At 34.2% G+C, this 21816-nt stretch overlaps 1 protein-coding gene across 2 annotated transcripts in view; it reads left to right on the forward strand.

Annotated features, from left to right (window-relative positions):
- Positions 1–21816, forward strand: part of Sec22a (SEC22 homolog A, vesicle trafficking protein) — a 79774-nt gene that overhangs the window by 11782 nt on the left and 46176 nt on the right. For both annotated transcript variants that reach the window (XM_077795354.1, XM_026394186.2), the window contains exons 4-5: positions 5876–6039; positions 7288–7482. In XM_077795354.1, coding sequence (XP_077651480.1) covers positions 5876–6039; positions 7288–7482 — 359 coding nt within the window. The remainder of the gene's footprint in view (positions 1–5875; positions 6040–7287; positions 7483–21816) is intronic.

Genomic DNA, 21816 nt, shown 5'->3' on the forward strand with positions numbered 1-21816 from the left:
TGTATGTCATATATGATGAAAATATGAATTATTACTGTCAATTTACAAATAGTTTGCTATATATTTTGTCATTGGGCATGCTGTAAAATGCATTTTTTTTCTTATTTTCTATCATTGTTTCAAGTCCTTAGTTTTTTTTTTTTAATCGGTTGTTCACAACATTACAAAGCTCTTGACATATCATATTTCATACATTAGATTGAAGTGGGTTATGAACTCCCAATTTTTACCCCAAATGCAGATTGCAGAATCACGTCGGTTACACATCCACAATTTTACATAATGCCCTATTAGTAACTGTTGTATTCTGCTACCTTTCCTATCCCCTACTATCCCCCCTCCCCTTCCCTCACATCTTCTCTCTCTACCCCATCTACTGTAATTCATTTCTCTCCTTGTTTATTTTCCCATTCCCCTCACAACCTCTTATATGTAATTTTGTATAGCAATGAGGGTCTCCCTTCATTTCCATGCAATTTCCTTTTTCTCTCCCTTTCCCTCCCATCTCATGTCTCTGTTTAATGTTAATCTTTTCTTCCTGCTCTTCCTCCCTGCTCTGTTCATAGTTGCTCTCATTATATCAAAGAAGACATTTGGCATTTGTTTTTTAGGGATTGGCTAGCTTCACTAAGCATAATCTGCTCTAGTGCCATCCATTTCCCTGCAAATTCCATGATTTTAGCTTCCTGGCAGATAGGAAGCTTGTCTTTGACAGCAAAGATTTAAAGTAGAATGCTAGACCTGTGCTAGATGTTCTGTGATCTGTTGAGAGGAAAATCATTGTTTTTACTAAGTATTAGTTTGGTGTAATGTAACGTCAATGTTTGATTGGTGTTGTTAAAATTTCTTTGACAGTTTGTATATGAAATTAGTTATCAGAAAAGCTTAATGTCTAAAACCATTTATTATTTTTGTTGGACTTTAGGAATCATTTGTGATATAACTTAAACATTTGATAGAATTACCTGTTTAACAAAGTAATTAGAAGGAGTAAACCCCTGTCTAGAGGTTGGACTTGTACCAGTCCCACTTGTTCAGGATGCACTTGGTCCTGGAAGAATATAAAGAAGCAATGTAAGTGCCAATGTAAGATGTTATGAGATTGGATAAATTTCTTGGCCATGGGAAAGCCCATAAGTATAAGGGGATTAAAATTTTTTAAGGAAATTAGAATAAATTAGGAATAAAAGGATGGCAATATAAAAAATTATACTCAAGTTGGAGAAAAGAGGGATGTGTGTGTGTGTGTGTGTACTTACAAGCATGTGCACATGTGCAGTATACACATACATAGTAACAGTGATAAAGGGAGAAAAGAGAGATCTGCTAGAACTGTGAAGCCATCTGGGAGTACTCACTGCAGAGGTGAGTAAATCTCCATGGCCCCTGAGAATACTCTTTGCTTAGGATATGTTGGAGGGTCACTGACCTGGACCCTGAAACCTTCTGGGGAACAGTAACCAGAAGAGCAGGTAAAATAGTACTCTCTTCTGTCAATTATTCTAGTATTTATTGAGCTTCGGCTTTGTGTAAATACCACAGGATTGTACAGTTATCTATGCTTGATATATTCAAGTAATTAGTGGGTAAATAAGTAAATGATGTCGTTTTTTGCACTCTTTAATTCACTCATTTACTGAGCACTTATTTATTCTAGACACAGAATATTCGAGGTGCTAAGAACACAATGGTGAACAATACAGAAATCATCCTGCTTTCATGGAGCATATTTATGATTGAGAGAGACATTGCAACAAAAAATACATACATATACAATTATTGCTTGGGCTAGTTCACAAAGAATAATATCTACAGTGCTGTAACCATCAGGGCAGGATCAGTTTAGATTTTGTGCTCTGAGGACTTTTGAAAGTAAGGGATAAGGGGCTGGAGTTGTAGTTCAGTGGAAGAGCGCTTGCCTCACAGATGTGAGGTCCTAGGTTCGGCCTCAGCACCACATAAAAATAAACAAATAAAAACAAAGATATTAAAAAAAAAGAAAGAAAGAAAGTAAGGGATGAGTTGGAGTTAACCAGGTCAGAATTTAAGGCTAGTGGAGATGGGATTGGGAGCATCACAAGTGCAGAATGCAGAGTTCCTGATGCTTCTCAGGCTGGAGTGGCAGTGTCTGTAATGACTTCAGACTACTTCAGAAGTAGTCCTCAGATGGGTGCAGGGGCATATGCCTATAATCCAGCAACTCAGAGGTAGAGGCAGGAGAATCACAAGTTCAAGACCAGCCTGGGTAACTTAGTGAGACCCTACCTCAATATAAAAAATCAAAAGGGCTGGGGATGTAGGTCAGTGGTAGAACATACCTGGGTTCAATTCCCAATATTGAACAACAACAACAACAAAAGTAAAATTTGTTACAGTAACCTTTGAAAAGCAGGGTTTTTTTTTTTTTTTTTTTTTTTTTAGTTATTTGCTTTGTTTTACTTATTACGAGTGCAAATCAATTGAGCCAGTATATACTTTGGAAACATTCTTTTTATTTCAAAGAAAGCATTAAAAGGCTGAATTTACTATAAAAAGCCATAATAATGTAAAACACTTTATAGCTTTTTCAGAGAATATCATGCAATTATAGTAAAATAAAGACTTCCTGTATAATGCTAACAATCTAAAAAAGCAGGATTTCCTTTATTTCATGTACAATTCTCTAGTTAAAATTAGCATGAGCAAAATAAACTTTCAGGTACTGCTGTGGCTCACTCTTTATCAATTTGGAAAAGTGGGTTACCAAAATTTCAGTCATATTCCTGAGGATAACACTATAATTTCTAGTTAGCCATTTGGTAGTTCTGAGTGTATGGAAGCAATCACCAATTGTGTTCAAGGTATTCAATTTATTGTGGTATATATTTGAAGTCTAATGACATGTCAAAGAATTTTGATAATGACAATGAAGATTTTGGGGGAGGAAAAATCACTTTGGAAACCTGTATTTTGGCCTTTGATTTAAATATTAATTTGTAGAAAAATGTATGAAAAGTTTGTGACTAAATTTTTTGATTGTGATCTTTGGGAAGAGATGCAACTGAATTTGTGACTATTATATATATATATACACACATATAGTAAACTTGAATAGAAGTTTCATGAAATAGTATTCAAATATTTTCTATTAAATCCTATTTCATTTTTTAAAGAAAATAAATTAGAAAATGTCACTTACTAAACTAATTTTGTGACATACTAATGGGTTGCAACTTGTATTTGACCTATTAATGGTCCACAATTTGTATTTTGAAAAACATTGAAAAAATGATTGTATTAAGTGGAACTTCAGAAAGGAATTCCAGATAACTCTAGAAGCATAAGATTAGAATAATTTTATCACTGCTATATACCACATCATTAATAATAGATAATTAACTAATAAGTGCTACTCTTTTTGAGAGAGAGAGAGAGAGAGAGAGAGAGAGAGAGAGAGAGAGAATTTTTTTTAATATTTATTTTTCAGTTTTTGGTGGACACAACATCTTTATTTTTATTTTATGTGGTGCTGAGGATTGAACCCAGCGCCCCGCGCATGCCAGGTGAGCGTGTTACCGCTTGAGCCACATCCCCAGCCCAAGTGCTACTCTTACATCATTTTCTTTTTTGATACAGGGATTGAACCCAGTGGTTAACCATTGAGCATTCCTATCCCTTTTTATTTTGAGACAGAGTCTTGCTAAGTTGCTTAGGGCCTCTTTACTGAAGCTGGCTTTGAACTTGTGATCCTCCTGTCTCATCCTCCTGAGCCACTGGGATTACAGGCATGTGCTAACTCACCTGTCTACTCTTACATCATTTGAATGCCTGGGGTGATCTTGTATTAAAAAGTGTTCTCACACACACATGTGCAAAGGCACAGTTATTTACTTGAATATGCAATACCTCTCAGTAGAAAGATATATAAGAAGTTAATAATCATGGATTGCCTGAGAGAAGGAGAGCTGGGTATCTCTGAGCAAAGAAAGGGGTAAAATATTTTAATTTAGTGTTCCCTTTCATTATGATTCTTTTAAAATTTGAATTGTGAACATATTTGCTTCAGAGATTAAATTTAAAGATAATAAATTATGCACCTTCATTATTAGAAAGAAAGTGTGTGTAGGTGCTCCAGTGCTCCAGGATCAGGATTGGCAGTGAAGATATGTCATAGATGGGCAGTGCATGTCAGACAAGTATGGAGTGACAGCCTGCTTGCTATGTTTACCATCCCTGATTGAGAGTAGTTGTGTTGACAGTACTATAAAAGGATATTTAAGTGTCTCATTAAAAAGGTTTAATTTGTGTTTTGCTTATTCATATGGGGGGATGGTATAAACTATATTCTAGAATTTTTTCAATATATTAATAAATTTACATGCTTAATTTAAATGTTTCAATGCTTAAAGTAGAACTTTAAAAAATTTTAATTTATTTTGAAATAATTTCAGTCTTACAGAAAAGTAATATGAGTAAGAAAATAATAATGAATAAAAAATACAAATAATACCCATTTCCAGATTCATCTTTTGTTAGCATTTTATGTACCTTTTTTATCTATCTCATTTGTTCTTTTTTGAACCATTTGAGAGAAACTTACAAATACCATGACCCTTTCTTCTTAACAATTTCAATGTGTATTTTTTAAAATTAGGGATATTTTTAACTACATTTATTAATTAGCTGTAGTAAAATTAATATTGATAACATACTTTAATCTACTTGTTTTCCAATTTTTCAATTGATCCCAGAAACGTCCTTTATGGCATTTTACCCTCTCTTTGGCATAGGATGCAGACTAGACATTTAGTTTTCATAGTTTTTAGACTCCTTTGATTGTGAACATTTTTGTAAGTTTTATCTTTTTTACAACATTTGAGATTTTTAAAGAATATACTTCATCCTTTAAAAAATAGAATGTTGGTCATTCTGTTATTTATGATTAGATTTAGATTATGCATCCTCAAAATACTACATAGATGATGTTTCTTAGGATTTCACATTTGGAGGTGCTCATGCCCACCTGCCCCTCATCAGTTATGTTAGAATACTTTGTCAATATGTTGTCTAGTTTCTACAATGTAATATTTTCCTTTTAGAACTAATAAATATTCTACTGGAAGACTTTTTTAAACCATTCAACTATACTGATGCTCATCAAAATTTCCTCTTAGATGTACATGATTGTATATGCCTGATCTAAATTTTTACTATGTTGGTTGTAAAATGGTAGTTTTCCCAATGATAGCAGTACCTCCTTATTTACTAGTCAGTGTTCAGCATTGTGCTGTAAGCAAGAATTTTCCTTTTTCTCCCTTTTATGTATTTTTTGTTGTTATGAACTAATAAATTCCACCCCCAGTGATTCATAATTCATTATTGTGTAAAGGATTTGATTCTTGGGGTCAGTGACAACTTCATGAGATCAGTGACTTCTCTGAAATTGTGTGCAAAGTTCTGTGTTGTTTGAGCATCCTTCTGGGAATAATGTCGATAACTTTCATTAGGATCTCTTAAATAGTTCTTGACTCAAATATATTAATTTCTACTAGCTTTGTGAAGGGTTAGAGATCTTAGAATCTATAATGCTTATGTATTTATATATCCTTTGCCCTGCTTTCTACCCTAAGTGATAAGTAACTGAAATGTTAGAACCCCAGTGTGTCTCCTTCTGTAGCACATTCTATTATTTTTGTCTGCTGTTTTTAAACCACAACTTAAAATAGTATTATATTTTGGTTGCTTTATTTTATTTTTTTGCTGGAATACATAATAAATGCTAATACTTTCATTGCCACTGTAGCAATAGTTTATGGTATATAGAACCAGTCTTGTGAAGCAACGAATTACCTTGATTTAATTTGAAATTTTAAAACCAATGTTTTTTACACTGTAGTTTTATTAGCTCTCTGGGAGTGAGCTACATGATGTTGTGCACTGAAAATTACCCAAATGTTCTCGCCTTCTCTTTCCTGGATGAGCTTCAGAAGGAGTTCATTACTACTTATAACATGATGAAGACAAATACTGCTGTCAGACCATACTGTTTCATTGAATTTGGTAAGGGCCTGATTTTTTAACCTTTTTATTATCCTGTCTCCATCCATTCATAAGCAGTGTTTTATATAATACTGGCCAGGAGTAGAGGGACTTCTGCTAACTTGGTTTTAGTGGAATAGTTTGATAAATGATCTATAAGTTATGGCAACTTCTTACCTAATTTGAGTGCCTATTTTTAAAAAAATGTTTTTGAACTGTGAAGGGGATTGTGATTATTAGTTCAAGTAATTAATTCCAGAGGACAGTTTCTCAATGAGAAATATATAAGCTAGAGATTCAGAGTTTTGTGTTTATGTGATAATCTTTTATAGCCTGCTTAAGGTATAATAGTGGTTGGCAAACATTTGTTGGAAGGGACCAGAGAGTGCATATTTTAGACTTTAAGGGCCAAACAGTCTCTGCCACAATTCTTTAGCTTTATTATTGTAGCTTGAAAGCGGCCATAGGCAATACATAAATGAATGGAGGTAGTTATGGTCTAATAAAACTTTATTGCAAAAGCAGCAGGCTAGATTTGGCCTGTGGGCAGTAGCTTGCTCAACTCCTAATATACAAGAAGGGTGGGGGAAGACCCCAAGGTACAAATAGTAAAAATAAAATTCCACTTGGAAGATATTTAGAAAATATCTTTTATTGTTTTTATTACATTTATTATTTTAAAAAATTTTTTTAGTTGTAGATCAACACAATACCTTTACTTTATTTTTTTATTCTATGTGGTGCTGAGGATCGAAACCAGTGCCTCATATGTGCTAGGTGAGCGCTCTACCACTGAGCCACAAACCCAGCCCAATATTTATTCTTTAAAACACACATTCTTATGGCATAAGCAGTATTAGAAAACATATTTATAAAAAACATGTAATTTATAGTATATGTTCTTGTGTAATTATAGCCAGATTTAATATTTCATGAGATAAGAATTCCTATAAATTAAGACTTTGGTTTAAAATTAAAAGCTGTTTTTTTTGTTTATAGTTCCTTGAAGTGGATGTAATACCTTCAGGGAGTGTGAAACCCTTAGTTTAATTATAATTACTAATTTCTAGAGTATAATTTTTGGAGTAAAAATTGATGGTTCTCTGATATATTATTTGAAATAATATTGAAAATTTCCTGACAAATTGAATAATTTTTAATAAAAAATTAAGCTGTTTATTTATAAAATTTACTGACCATAAATATCACACTCTCAAACGATTTAATTAACAAATGACTGTAAGAAAATTTATTTTTTATTTTACATAGATAACTTCATTCAGAGGACCAAGCAGCGATATAATAATCCCAGGTCTCTTTCAACAAAGATAAATCTGTCTGACATGCAGATGGAAATCAAGCTGAGGCCCCCTTATCAAATTCCTATGTGTGAACTGGGGTCAGCCAATGGAGTCACATCTGCATTTTCTGTTGACTATAAAGGTGCTGGTAAGATTTCTTCTGGTGAGTTCTAAATCTCAATTATTTCATTAAATTTTTCTGTTTTGAAATAAGAATTGAGGAACTTTTGAAAATGAATGACTTTATTTTAGTATTTTAAATCAGGTACATGAAGAATATAGAACTTCAAAGCAACCCCTTTTCCCAATTGTTTATAAAGTAAGCTACCAGATATGTGACTACTCAGGAAAATACTTTCAAATGGCAATCTCAGATGGTCTCTTTGCTAGTAAAACACTGACAGTTTTTTTGTGAACACATCTAGAAATGAAAAGTAGCTTTTTGTAATGTTTATTTATAAGATGTAAAGTGAACTAAATTATATCAAAATTGCTACATTTAAACCAGGGTTCTTGAATATCACCGAAAATATAAAGGTCTTAATGATCATCTACTTAAGCCTCCCCTCCCAAAGAATACCACCATCTTCAGTAGTTGTGACAGGATGAAAACTTCTGCCTAAAAATGGAAATCTTATTGTTTTGTAAAGTAGCATATGCCATTGGATGAAACAACTTAAAATTCTTCCTTGTAAACTAATCTAAAGTCTGCTTCTCTATAATGCTTACCAGTTTGTCTAGGTTCTATGATCTCCCTTGAGCTGAACCAGAATAGTAGTTAAATCAGCAACTCTGTGTCCTTTCTACCCTTTTAGTCTAATCTCCTTCATGTAAAATACCCTCAATTCTTTTAGATTTTTGTCTATGGAATTTTGAAGTCTTCCCAATTCTAGAAACTTCCTCTAGACATTTTTTTAGTATTCTTTAAATGTGATGCTGAACACGACACTTTTGGTTTGATTAATAGAAATGTGGGAGAAGGATGAAACAGATTTCACTAAATAATCTGGTCACTCATTAAACAAGGACAAGAAATAATAAAACATCTAAATTGCAGAGAAAGAAATAATATAATTCTATTTTATATGTTATAATCTTTTACTTAGAAAATCCTGAGGAATCTGCCAAAAAAAAATCTAATAAACAAGTTCAGCAATGTTGCAGGATATAAGATCAATATACAAAAATCAATTATATTCTGTTCACTAACAGTGAATAATTTGAAAATAAAATTAAGAAAATTCTATACACTGAAAACCATGAAACATCATTGAAGGAAATTAAAGACCTAAATGAAGGTAGTTTTATGTTCTTGGATTAGAAGACAGTATTGTTAAGATAGCTGGTAATATGTACTGGTAATTATCCAAATTGATATACAGATTAAACACAATCCCAGCTGTGTGTGTTTTTTTTTTTTAATAGAAAACTGATCCCAAAATTCACATCAAAATATAAGGGACAGAAAATAGGCAAAATAATCTTGGAAAGAAAAAAGTTGGAGGGCTCCCAGTCACATTTCCAAACTTATTACCAAACTACAGTAATTAAAACTGTATGGTGTGGTTTAAGGATAGACATGTTGATCAGTGAAATAAAATTCAGAGTACAGAAGTAAATCCTTTCATTATGGTCAATTCATTTTTGACAATGATGCCAAGACAGTGGTGAAAGAATAGATTTTTCAACAAATAATGCTGGGGCAACTGATATATATATATGCAAAAGAATGAAGTTGGATCCCTACCTTCCTATATATGAACAGGTATGCATATATATATATGTATATAAATTAACTCAAAATAGAGCAAAGTCCTCAGTTTCACAATTAAAACTATTAAACTCTCAGAAGAAAATGTAGTTGTAAATCATTGTGATCTTGTACTAGGTTTTTCAGATGTAACACCAAAAGCACAGTGAAAGGTGAACTTCATAAAAACTAAAACCTTTTATTCTTCACAGGACATAATCAAGAAAGTGAATACACAATCCATAGGATAGGAGAAAATATTTGCAAATCATATATCTGATAAGGGACTAGTGTCTAAAATGTACAAGTAACTCTTATAGCTCAACAACAAAAAATATAGTTTATAAATTGGAAATATATTTGAATAGGCATTTCTACAAAGATTGTACAACTAGTTAATTATCACATAAAGATGCTCAACATTATTAGTCATTAAGGAAATATAGAGCAAAATTATAAGGAGATATTATTTCATGCCAACTAGGATGGCTAAAGACAGACAATTAGATATGTTGGTGGGGAGAAATTGAGACTCACAAACATTACTGCAGGAAAATTCCTCCAAAAGTTAAACACAGAGTTGCCATATTACCCAACAATGCTACTCCTAGGTTTATATTATAGATGAAAATATTTCCACACTAAAATGTGTATATGGGGGCTCGGGCTGGGGTTCAGCAGTAGTACACTTGCCTGGCATGTGTGAGGCACTGTGTTCAATTCTCAGCACTGCTTATAAACAAATAAAGTTCTATCAACAATTTAAAAAATTAAAAAAATGTGTATATGAATGTTCTCAGCAGCATTATTAAGAATAACCCTAAAGTGGAAATAGCCCAAATCTCCATCGATAAGCAAAATATGGTATATCCATCCATTCAATCAAATACTTAAGTAACAACAACAGCAACAACAAAGAAATAAAGTACTGATACACGATACCACATTGGTAAACTTTAAAAGCATTGTACTGAGTGAAAAAAAGCCATATATAAAAGACTACATATTTATAATTTCATTTACATATAATGTCCTGAATAGGCAAATCCATAGAGGCAGAAAGTAGATTAGTGGTTAACAAGAGGTTGAGAGGTGGCAATGTCTGCTACTATGAGTGGGCATGGAATTTCTTTTTGCAGGTGACAAAATATTGTGGAATTTAAAGTTTTAGGATCCTTAAAAGTTTTAGTATAAGGGCTGGGGTTGTGGCTCAGCAACAGAGCACTTGCCTGGCACATGTAAGGCACTGGGTTCCATCCTCAGCACCACATAAAAATAAATAAATAAAATGAAGGTATTGTGTCCATCTACAACTAAAAATATTAAAAAAACTTATAAAAAGTTTTAGTATATCTCTGAGTATACTAAAACTGTGTGAAATGTGTACTTTAAAGGAGTAAATATTATTGAATGTGGATTGTATTCAGTTTTTAAAATCACTAATAAATGAGAGGTTTATTTGAAGACTTCCAGATCTGTTAGTGATGGAATAGGTAATTGAGACCAGCAGTTCCACTATGTACCTGTATAAAAGCTGGATGTAATGTTCTGTAGAATATGTAGGTTTACTCTAATATATAGAATTTTTAAAAAATAATTTTTTAGTTATAGATGGACTCAATACCTTACATTATTTATTTATTTGTATGTGGCGCTGAGGATCAAACTCAGTGCCTCACACATGTTAGGCAAGCGCTCTACCACTGAGCCACAACCCCAGCCCCTGAAGAATTTCATCAACATAATCTTCCTGGAGTCTTGGGAGATCCACAAAGTTTACTAAAAATTACTAGGGTTACAGAAGAGGATGGAGCCCTGGGGAGAGAAACCCAATGTTTCCAGTTCTAGAGGGAGTAGGTGACAGCCTCTCAGAACTAGGGAGGCAGATTTGAGAAAAGGGCCCACCAAGGTGGTGAACCTTACCAGCCATTCCTCAGCTTTGGACTAGAACCTGGATGTCTGCACCCTGGGAATATGGGTAACTGAAGTAGATAGGCTCTTATAGAGATTGGATCTCAGTTGTGAATCATCATGTTCTCTAAAATTGGAGTGAGGTGATTATTCTGTGCTTAATGTTCCAAAGATCCTGGCAGAAGCAAATAGTTTTTTTAAAATAATAATAATAAGATAGTTCCATAAATTTCAAATTATGTCTGCAATAAGATATTGAAAATAGAATGCTTGGAAGTCATAAATAACCACGTACCTAAAGACTAGACTATATCAACACAAACCATCAGAAATGCACAAAAGGTCTGATTAAAAACAATGGAAGCCAAAAGGCAACTTAATGTTATGTTCTAAAGGAGAAACAAAATAACTGCAGATTTGGAGGCCTGTGCTTAACCAAAATATACTCAAAAGAATGAAGTAGCAAAAGAGTAAATAGCCTTGTGTTGTTCCTGTCTTGATCTTAGAGAAAGTGGTTGTACTAATTTTGCAGTCCCATCAATATGCATTAATGGATCTTTTTCACCACATCCTTGCCAGGATTATTATTATTTCTTCTTCTTCTTCTTCCTCCTCCTCCTCCTCCTATTATTATTATTATTATTACTACTACTACTACTACTACTACTACTACTACTACTATTACTACTACTACTACTACTACTACTACTACTACTACTACTACTACTACTACTACTACAACAACAACAACATTACCAGGGATTGAACCTAGGGATGCTTAAGCACTGAGCCACATCCCTAGCCCTTTTTTATATTTTACTTAGAGATAGGGTCTCACTAAGTTGCTGAGGCTGGCTTTGAATTCGTGATCCTTCTGCTTCAGCCTTCCAAGCCACTGGGATTATAGGCTGTGCCACTGCACCTGGTTTATTATTCATATTCCTGATATTTGCATTCTTATTGAAGGGACAAAAAATCTTAATGTAGGGTGGCTTTTTTAAAATTAGTTGCTCATGACAATAAATGATCTTGACATATCATACATTTGATTCAAATGGGGTATGAATTCTCATTTTTCCACGTGAACAGATTGCTGTATAACATTGGTTATACAGCCATGTATATACATACAGCAATACTAGTGTCTGTTGTATTCTGCTGCTCTTCCTATCCCCCCCACCTCTCCCCTCCCATCAACTCTCTCTACCCAATCTACTGTGACACATTTCTCTCTCTTTTTCTTCCCCCTCACAACATCATATATGTATTTTGTATAACGATGAGGGTCTCCTTCCATCTTCTGTGCAATTCCCCTTCTCCCTCCCATTCCCTCCCACCTCCCTTCCCTGTTTAGTGGTAATTTCTTCTCATGCTGTTCCTCCCTACACTATTTTGAGTCATCTCCTTTATGTCAGAGAAGACATTTGGCGTTTGTTTTTTAGGGATTGGCTAACTTCACTTAGCATAATCTGCTCTAATGCCATCCATTTCCCTGCAAATGCCACTATCTTGTTATTTTTTAGTGCTGAGTAATATTCCATTGTGTATAAATGCCACATTTTTTTTTATCCATTCATCTATTGAAGGGCATCTAGTCTAGCTATTGTGAATTATGCTGCTATGAACATTGATGTAGCTGTGTCTCTGTAGTATGCTCTTTTTAGGTCTTTTGGGTATAGTGCGAGAAGGGGAATAGCTGGGTCAAATGGTGGTTCAATTCCCAGCTTTCCAAGGAATCTCTATACTGCTTTCCAAATTGGTGCAGCCAATTTGCAGTCCCACCAGCAATGTACAAGTGTACCTTTTTCCCCACATCCTCGCCAACACTTGTTATTGTTTGACTTCATAATGGCCGCCATTCTTATTGGAGTGAGATAGTATCTTACAGTGTTTTAATTTGCTTTTCTCTGATTGCTAGAGATGGTGAGCATTTTTTCGTGTATTTGTTGATTGATTGTATATCCTCCTCTGAAAAGTGTCTGTTCTGATCCTTGGCCCATTTGTCGATTGGGTTATTTGTTTTTTTGTTGTTTAACTTTTTGAGTTCTTTGTGTACTCTGGAGATTAGAGCTCTATCTGAAATGTGAGGGGTAAAAATTTGTTCCCAGGATGTAGGTTCCCTATTTACCTCACATATTATTTCTCTTGCTGAGAAAAAAACTTTTTAGTTTGAATAAATCCCATTTGTTGATTCTTGATTTTAACTCTTGTCCTATAGGTTCCTATTAAGGAATTTGGAGCCCGACCCCAGGAGATGGAGATTAGGGCCAACTTTTTCTTCTATTAGACGCAGAGTCTCTGGTTTGATTCCTAGCTCCTTGATTGATTTTGAGTTAACTTTTGTGCATGGTGGGAGAAAGGGATTAAATTTCATTTTGTTGCATATGGATTTCCAGTTTTGCAAGGGGGAGGGTACTGGGTATTGAACCCAGGGGTACTTAACCACTGAGCCACATCTCCAGTCTTTTTTTGTATTTTATTTAGAGATAGGGTCTTACTGAGGTATTTAGGGACTTGCCAAAATGCTAAGGCTAGCTTTGAAGTCAAATCCTCCTGTCTCAGTCTTCTGAGCTGCTGGAATAACAGGTATGCACCATCATACCTAGCTTAGTGCAAGTTTTGATTTTCACTTCCCTAACTGCTAGAGATGTTGAACACTTTTTCATATATTTGTCGGCAATTTGTGTTTTTTCTTGTGAGAAATTTCCATTCTTTTGTTCATTTATTGATTGGATTATTTTAGGGGGCCATTGAGTTTTTTTTTTTTTTTTTTAAAGAGAGAGTGAGAGAGGAGAGAGAGAGAGAGAATTTTTTTTAATATTTATTTCTTAGTTCTCGGCGGACACAACATCTTTGTTGGTATGTGGTGCTGAGGATCGAACCCGGGCCGCACGCATGTCAGGCGAGCGCGCTACCGCTTGAGCCACATCCCCAGCCCCCCATTGAGTTTTTTTGTTTCTTTTTTTGTTCTTTTTAGATACACATGAAAGTAGAGGGGATTTTGATAGATTATACATACATGGAGTATAACTTGAATAAGGATCCCATTCTTGTGGTTGTACAGGATGTGGAGTTCACTGGTCATGTATACATATATGATCATAGGAAAGTTATGTCCAATTCATTGTACTATCTTTCCTATTCTATCCCACCTCCCTTCTCTTCATTCCCCTTTGTCTAATCCAATGAACTTCCATTCTTCCCCTCCCTACCCTTCCTTATTATTTATTAGCATCTGCATATCAGAGAGAACATTTGGCCTTTGATTCTTTGGGATCGTCTTATTTTACTCAGCATGACAGTCTTTAGTTCCATCCAATGCTGGCAAATAACATAATTTCATTCTTCTTTATGGCCAAGTAATAGTCCACTGTGTATATATACCACACTTTCTTAATCCATTCATCTATTAAAGAGCACCTGGATTGGTTCCGTAGTTTAGTTTTTCGAATTGAACTGCTGTAAACACTAATGTGGCTGTAGTATGCTGCTTTTAAGTCCTTTGGGTATAAACCAAGGAGTGGGATAACAGGATCAAATAGTGGTTCCATTCTAAATTTTCTGAGGAATCTCCATATTGCTTTCCATAGTGGTTGCACCAATATGCAGTCCCACTACCAATATACGAGTGCACCCTTTTCCCCAACATTTATTGTTACTTGTATTCTTGATAATTGCCATTCTGATGAGAGTGAGATGGAATTTCAGTGTGGTATTACTTTGCATTTCTCTAATTGCTGGAGATGTTAAACATTTTTTCATTGATTTGTTGACCATTCATATTTCTTCTTCTGTGAAGTGCCTGTTCAATTCCTTTTCCCATTTATTGATCAAGGTTTTTTTTTTTTTGTTGTTATTTGGTTTTTTGAGTTCTTTGTGTGTATATCCTGGAGATTATTACACTTTCTGAGGTGCAGGTGGCAAAGATTTTCTCCCATTCTGTAGGCTCTCTTCACGTTTTTGATTGTTTCCTTTGCTGTGCAGAAACTTTTTAGTTTGATACCATCCCATTTATTGATTCTTGATTTTATTTTTTGTGCTTTAGGAGTCTTGTTGAGGAAGTTGGTTCTTAAGTCGACCTGATGGAGTGTTGGGCCGACATTTTCTTCTTGGAGATGCATGGTCTCCATTCTAATTCTTAGGTCTTTGATCCACTTTGAGTTGAATTTTGTGCAGGGTGAGAGTTAATGATTAAATTTTATTCTACTACATATGGATTTCCAGTTTTTGTAGAATCATTTGTTGAAGAGGCTTTCTTTTCTCTAATATATGTTTAACTCTATTTATATGGGTTTGTCTCTGTGTCTTCTATTCTGTTCCATCGGTCTCCATGTCTGTTTTTGTGCCAGTACCATGCTGTTTTTTTTTTTTTTTTAAACTGTAGCTCTGTAGTATATTTTAAGGTCTGGCTTCTTGCTTCACTTTTCTTGCTAAGGATTACTTTGGTTATTCTGGGTCTCTTATTTTTCCAAATGAGTGTCATGACTGCTTTTTCTATTTTAATGAAGAGCATCATTGAAATTTTAATAGAAATTTCATTAAATCTATATAGCACATTTGGTAGTATGGGCATTTTGTCAATATGAATTTTGCCTATCCAAGAACATAAGATGGAAAGATATCCTTATCTTTCTTTTGTTAGACATATCTTTTCCTCTTTTGTTAGACAGATTTCCAAGTATTTTATTTTTTAGGCTATTGTGAATGGGATAGTTTTCCTATTTTTAGCTGATTCATCATTGGTGTATAGAAACACACTTTTGGGGGGTTAATTTTATATCCTGCTACTTTGCTAAATTCATTGATGAGTTATAGAAGCTTTCTGGTTGAGTTTTTTGGGTCTTTTAAATATAGAATTATGTCATCAGCAAATAGGGATAGTTTGAGCTCTTCTTTTCCTGTTCATATTCCTTTAATTGCTTTCTTTTGTCTAATCCCTCTGGGTAGGGTTTTAAGAACTATGTGAATAGAAGTGGTGAAAGAGGGCATTCCTTTCTCCTTCCAGTTTTTAGAGGGAATGCTTTAAATTTTTCTCCATTTAGAATGATGTTGGCCTTGGGTTTAGTTTTTACAATGTTAAGTTATGTTCCTACTATCCCTAGTTTTTCTAGTGTTTTGAGCATGAATGGGTGCTAAGTTTTGTCAACTTCTTTTTCTGCATCTGTTGAAATAATCATGTGATTCTTGTCTTTAAGTCTACTAATGTGAAGAATTATGTTTATTGATTTCCATGTGTTGAACCAACCTTATATCCCTGGGATGAACCCCACTTGATTATGTGCGCTGTTTATTTGGCAATGAGGTTTTTGAGCTCTGTATATATTCTGGATATTAATCCCATCAGAGGAGTGGCTGGCAAAGATACTTTATTTTATTTCATAGGCTCTGTCTTTACTCTTATTAATCATTTCCTTTTCTGTGCTGAAGTTTTTAAATTTGATGGCATCCTACTTGTTGATTCTTGGGTTTATTTGTTTAGCTCTAGCAGTTTTGTTGAGGAAGTTGGTATATGCACCAATATGATGGAGTGTTGATCCTATGTTTTCTGCTGGTAGTTGCAAGGTTTCTGATCTAATTCCTAAGTCTTTGATCCACTTTCATTTGACTTTTGTGCAGTGAGATTGGGATCTAGTTTCATTCTTTTATATATGGTTATCTGTTTTTTCTAGCACCGTTTCTTTAAAAGGCTATCTTTTCTCCAACAAAAATTTTTGACACCTTTGTCAAGTATCAGATAACTTTAACTGTGTGTTTGTCTTTGTGTCTTCTATTCCATTGGTCTCAAGTCTATTTTAATGCCAATACCATTGCTGTTTTTGTTTGTTTTTGTTACTATAGCTCTGTAGTATAATTTGAGATCAGGTATTGTGAGGCTTCCAGCATAGCTCTACTGGTTCGGTATTTCATTGGCTATTCTGGGTCTTTTATTCCTCCAAATGAATTTTAAGACTGTCTTTTCTAGTTCTGTGAAGGATGTCATTGGTATTTTGATGATGATTATATTGAATTTGTATTATGTTTTTGGTAATATGGCCATTTTGACCATATTAATTCCGCCCATCCAAGAACGTAGGAGGTCTTAACATCTTTAAAGATCTTCAATTTCTTTCTTCAGGGTTCTGTAGTTTTCATTGTAGAGGTATTGCCCCTCCTTGATTAGATTTATTTTATTTCATTTTTTGAGATTATTAGCTGTGAATGATATAGTTTGCTTAAGTTCTTTCTCAGAAGATTTATTGTTGGAGTGTAAGAAAGCTATTAATTTATAAATGTTAATCTTGTATTCTGCTGCTTTGCTGAGTTTATTTATCAGCTTTAGAAGCCCTCTGGTAAAGTTTTTGGATCTTCTAAATATAAGATCATGTCATCAAGAAACAGATAATTTGACTAATTCTTTTCATATATGTATTCCTTTAATTTCCTTCTCTTACCTAATTATTCTGGCTAGAATTTTGAGAACAGGAGTGGTAAGACTGGACATCCTTTTTTCCCCCCACATTTTTTTATTTGTATATTATAGTTGTACATAATGGTGGAATGTTTTGCTATATATTCATGCATGCACACAATATAACAATGTAATTTGGCCAATCACTCCCTAGTACATCTCCCCTGTGAAAGTAGACATACTTGTCTTGTTAGTATGGCATATTTTCTTTACATCTTTTTACTTTTAATTTCTTTGTATCTTTAAAGTCGTGTCTTGTAGGTACTAAGCAGTTGGATCTTTAAAAAAAAATCCAAGTTTATTATCTGTGCTATTTTATTGAGGTGTTTGAGCCATTTACATTTAACGTGATTATTAAAGTTGCTGGGTTTTAATCTACCATCTTGTTTACTTGTTTTCTCTTTGTCTCATCAAGTTTTGGTCATTTTTCTGATTTTATTTTATTTTTCTTTTTTGTGGTACTGGGGATTGAACTCAGGGGCATTCTACCACTAAGTTATACATCCAGCCCTTTTTTAATTATTTTGAGACAGTCTCACAAGGCTGGCCTTGAATTTACAGCCGCCTGAGTTGCTAGGATTATAGGCATGCATCACCATGCCTGGCATCTAATTTTATTTTATTTCATTTTTTAAAGCTGAAAGCTCTTTTGTTGTTGTTGTTGTTGTTGTAGATGGACACAATGCCTTTATTTTGTTTATTTTTACGTGGTGCTGAGGATCGAACCCAGGGCCTCTCATGTGCTAGCCAAGTACTCTACTACTGAGCCACAACCCTAGCCCTCTGATTGTATTTTTATTGATAATTTTAAAATTTCATTTTCTGTTTTTTGTTGGTTTATTAGCTGTGTCTCTTTGATGTGTGTGTGTGTGTGTGTGTGTGTGTGTGTGTGTATGAGAGAGATTATTTGGGGGTTCATAGTGTGTATGTGATAATTCATGTGAAGGCACCTAGCAAACCAATAACTAGTTCTCAAAATGGAAACAGTTTTTGTTTGTTTGTTTGTTTGTTTGTTTTTAACCAAAGGACCACGTCAATGCTTCATAACCCCAGGGGCCTCTTTTATTATTCTTTTGTCCTGGTTTATTCTTATCTTCCAGAGATATTTTAAGCACTATTGGATCCATGAATTGTAAGAACCAATGAGTAAAGTGTCCTATAGTTCAGTCTGGATACTTCTCTTTCTCTGGGCCCTTCTCAAACATTGTTATCCAGTAAACAAATGTAGTGCTGTTATCTTTGAAATCTGAAAGTCATGCTAATCAGTATATCTTTTCTTAGTGGAATGGGTTGCAAGGTGCATCAGTTTGATCCTGGCTTTTGCTTGATCTTTGACCAGCAGAAACTGATTGAGGTGGTAGGCTCCTACAATTTTTGATTTCTATGGTTTGGCATATAACCTAAGGCATACATTACCATCTGTTTTTCAGGTACAATCAACGTGTGATCATCAGTGACATGGATGAAAATAATGCTCTACAGGTGTTAGAATGTTAGATCTTTGTAGGCCACGGGTCAGGAAATATATTCTATAAAGGAATAGACAGTAAATAGTTAAGGTTTTTGAGGCCACATAGTCTCTATTCCAGTTCTGCTTGGTATGATGCATAAAAGTAGCCATAAACAAGATGTAAAAGAACAGGTTGGCTGAATTTGGCCTGTGGTGCCACCCCCTACTGTAGACTATGGCACAGAGTTGATGTATCATAGTGGCCATATGGTAAATGTACTAATATCTCTGTCAAATAAAAGCAAAATGTTTCTGATTTCCTGTTTATTGGAATTGAGAAAAAAGTTTACCAAATTAGTACTACATATCAGGGCATGAATTAATGCTGTAAGGGACAGTGCAGTTGGAACCTAAAGTAATCTGTCATCCCCTAAGATGCACCCATTTTGGAGACCTAACTGGAGAATTAAATAGGAATATAAGAGTCATCACCACCTGCGTATCTTTTAAGCCTTGGATGGTGCCACTGATCTCTGCAGTTACTTTAGAGATTAGAATTTTGATGGTGTCTGTGTTGGAGGAGCTACAAAGACTTCTGTTGGCCACCCCTTCTACAGGTCTGGCAGTCAGTGTTGCTAAGTATATCTGTCTATTTATATATACCCCCTGGGAGTCAAGAGAATAACCTTAATTTTAGGTGTAGGTCCAACCTGGCCTACCAGGAGGTGGACTCTGTTAGAAACTCTTTGTTCTAGCTGACTTCTATACATTCCTTTCTGATCTTTAGACCATTGTGGTATGCGGGGTCACCAAACATCAGACACTAGGAAAATGGGGAGAATCTGAGATTTCTTATTGTTTTAAAAAATTGTAAAAAATAATTGACAACTAAAACTTATTTTAATCTTAAATTTGCTTTTAATTCAGACCAAGTCAACACAATGTTTTCTATAATCTTCAAGTTAAAAGACAGTTTTATGGGGAAACTTCTAAATAAAATTTCTAATTTTATTTTAGAATAAGGTTAATAATCACTTGATAAACATTGTTTTTCAAGCTTTCTTCCAATCTGTTACACTGTTTCAATTTCTTTCTTTCTTTCTTTTTTTTCCCCATATTTTTCTACTTTTTTCTTTCTAACCCTTTGACAGCCCACTCCCTCCCAGTTTGGAAGGAATGTTTTTATTTTGGTATACTTAATATTTACTGAAGTCTATAAATGTTTATCACAGAAGTCAGTACATTGAATGAAGTACTACATTTGCTTTCTTTTCTTTTTAAATGTTTCACTATGGAAACATTCAAATATAGGCAAGGTAAACAGAATAGTATAATTAATCCTGTTGTAACCATCTTGCTCCCATAGCAATTGTATCAATATTTTGTCATTCTTGTTTCACCTCTACTCCCACCTATTGCCTACTCATCTATTTGATGATTTATTTCTATAGTTCTTTTTTAAAGGGAAATTCATAATCTTTGCTTCTGGTTTTTAAAATATATGTTTTATTCTTATTCAGTTGTAGTAAGGTCAACAGACCAGGAGATGACTGCCATTGCAACTATAGTTTTTTAATACTCATAGATCCCTGGAGAAGGGAAAGGAGAAAATGTGGGAAAGAACCTTTACTGTGGTTTCCAAGGGAAGAAATGGATCAGATTGAGTGAGGACTTTAAGATTGTTTAGTTTGAACAATTTCAATGAGTTCTGGGCATAGGAGCTATGTGTATTTGTGTGATGCCTGGCCATGGAGTAATTAGGGCAGGGACATAGTGGCTCTCAGTATGAGAGAATGTGGTTAAAAGTATGAGAGAAGGTGGTTGAGAGTGTGAGGCCTACTTGGGCAAGTTGTTTGCCAGATTGGCTAACCCTGGAAGAGGCTGTCCCTCAGGGTCAGCAAGGCCTCAAGATTTCAAAGTATCAGAAATAAAATGACATGATTACTGTATTCCATAGTCTGCCTCTTTAACAAATATATGACATTTACATCTCCCATAGAAAGTTCCTCTGTGAAATACGTAAATAATTTTAAAAAGTAAAAAAGATAAAAAAGTTCCTTTATATCCCTTCCCAGACTTGACTTCTCTCTAGATAAACCACCATTTTGATTCTTTTCAGTTTATATTCATATTGTTTGTTCTAGAACTTCATATAATCAAGATTATATTGTGTGACTCCTGTGTATGACTTCTTTTCCTTAGCATAATGTCATACATGTTGCATATCTCCTTTTATTGCCAAGAAGTATTCCATTGTGTGAACATCCCACAACTTGTTTATTCATTTTTTGCTGATGGCCTTTAGTTTGTTTCCAGTGTTTGGTTATTGTAAATAAAGCTACAGTGAACATTCATCTTTTATTGATGTTTTTCATTTCCCTTGAGTAAATATCAGGGGTGCAATGCTTGGTCAAAAGGTTATTAGCATTTTTAAGTCTTTAAGAAATTGCCGGTTTTCTGGAGTTAGTTGCCATTTTACATTCCCGTAAGCATTGTATGAGCATTGTGATTATTTGACTTTTTTTAAATTTTTTTTTTAGTTGTAGATGGACATAATACTTTTATTTATTTATTTATCTATCTTCTTTTAAAATTAATTAATTTATTTTAATTAGGTATATGTGAAAAGAGAATGCATTTTCATTTGTTGTACATGTGGTGCTGAGGATCAAACCCTGTGCCTCACACATGCTAGGCAAGTGCTCTACCACGGAGCTACAACCCCAGCCTATGAATTTTCCCTTCATCTACTTAAATTATTTTATAAATCTAGGAGTTTTTTTTTTTTTTTTAAATTCAGATTTTTCTTTGACTTGTCTAAAGGCACTGTTAGCTCCATCTTTCTTCTTGATGGTCTTCCTTTGCTACATTTTTTTATGGTTATTTACTTTTCTGGTTCTTCCACGTTTGTCTTCCCAGACTCTTTACCTGTACTGAA

The sequence above is a fragment of the Urocitellus parryii genome, chromosome 2 (genome assembly GCF_045843805.1).
Source record: "Urocitellus parryii isolate mUroPar1 chromosome 2, mUroPar1.hap1, whole genome shotgun sequence".
In the NCBI taxonomy this organism is placed as follows: domain Eukaryota; kingdom Metazoa; phylum Chordata; class Mammalia; order Rodentia; family Sciuridae; genus Urocitellus; species Urocitellus parryii.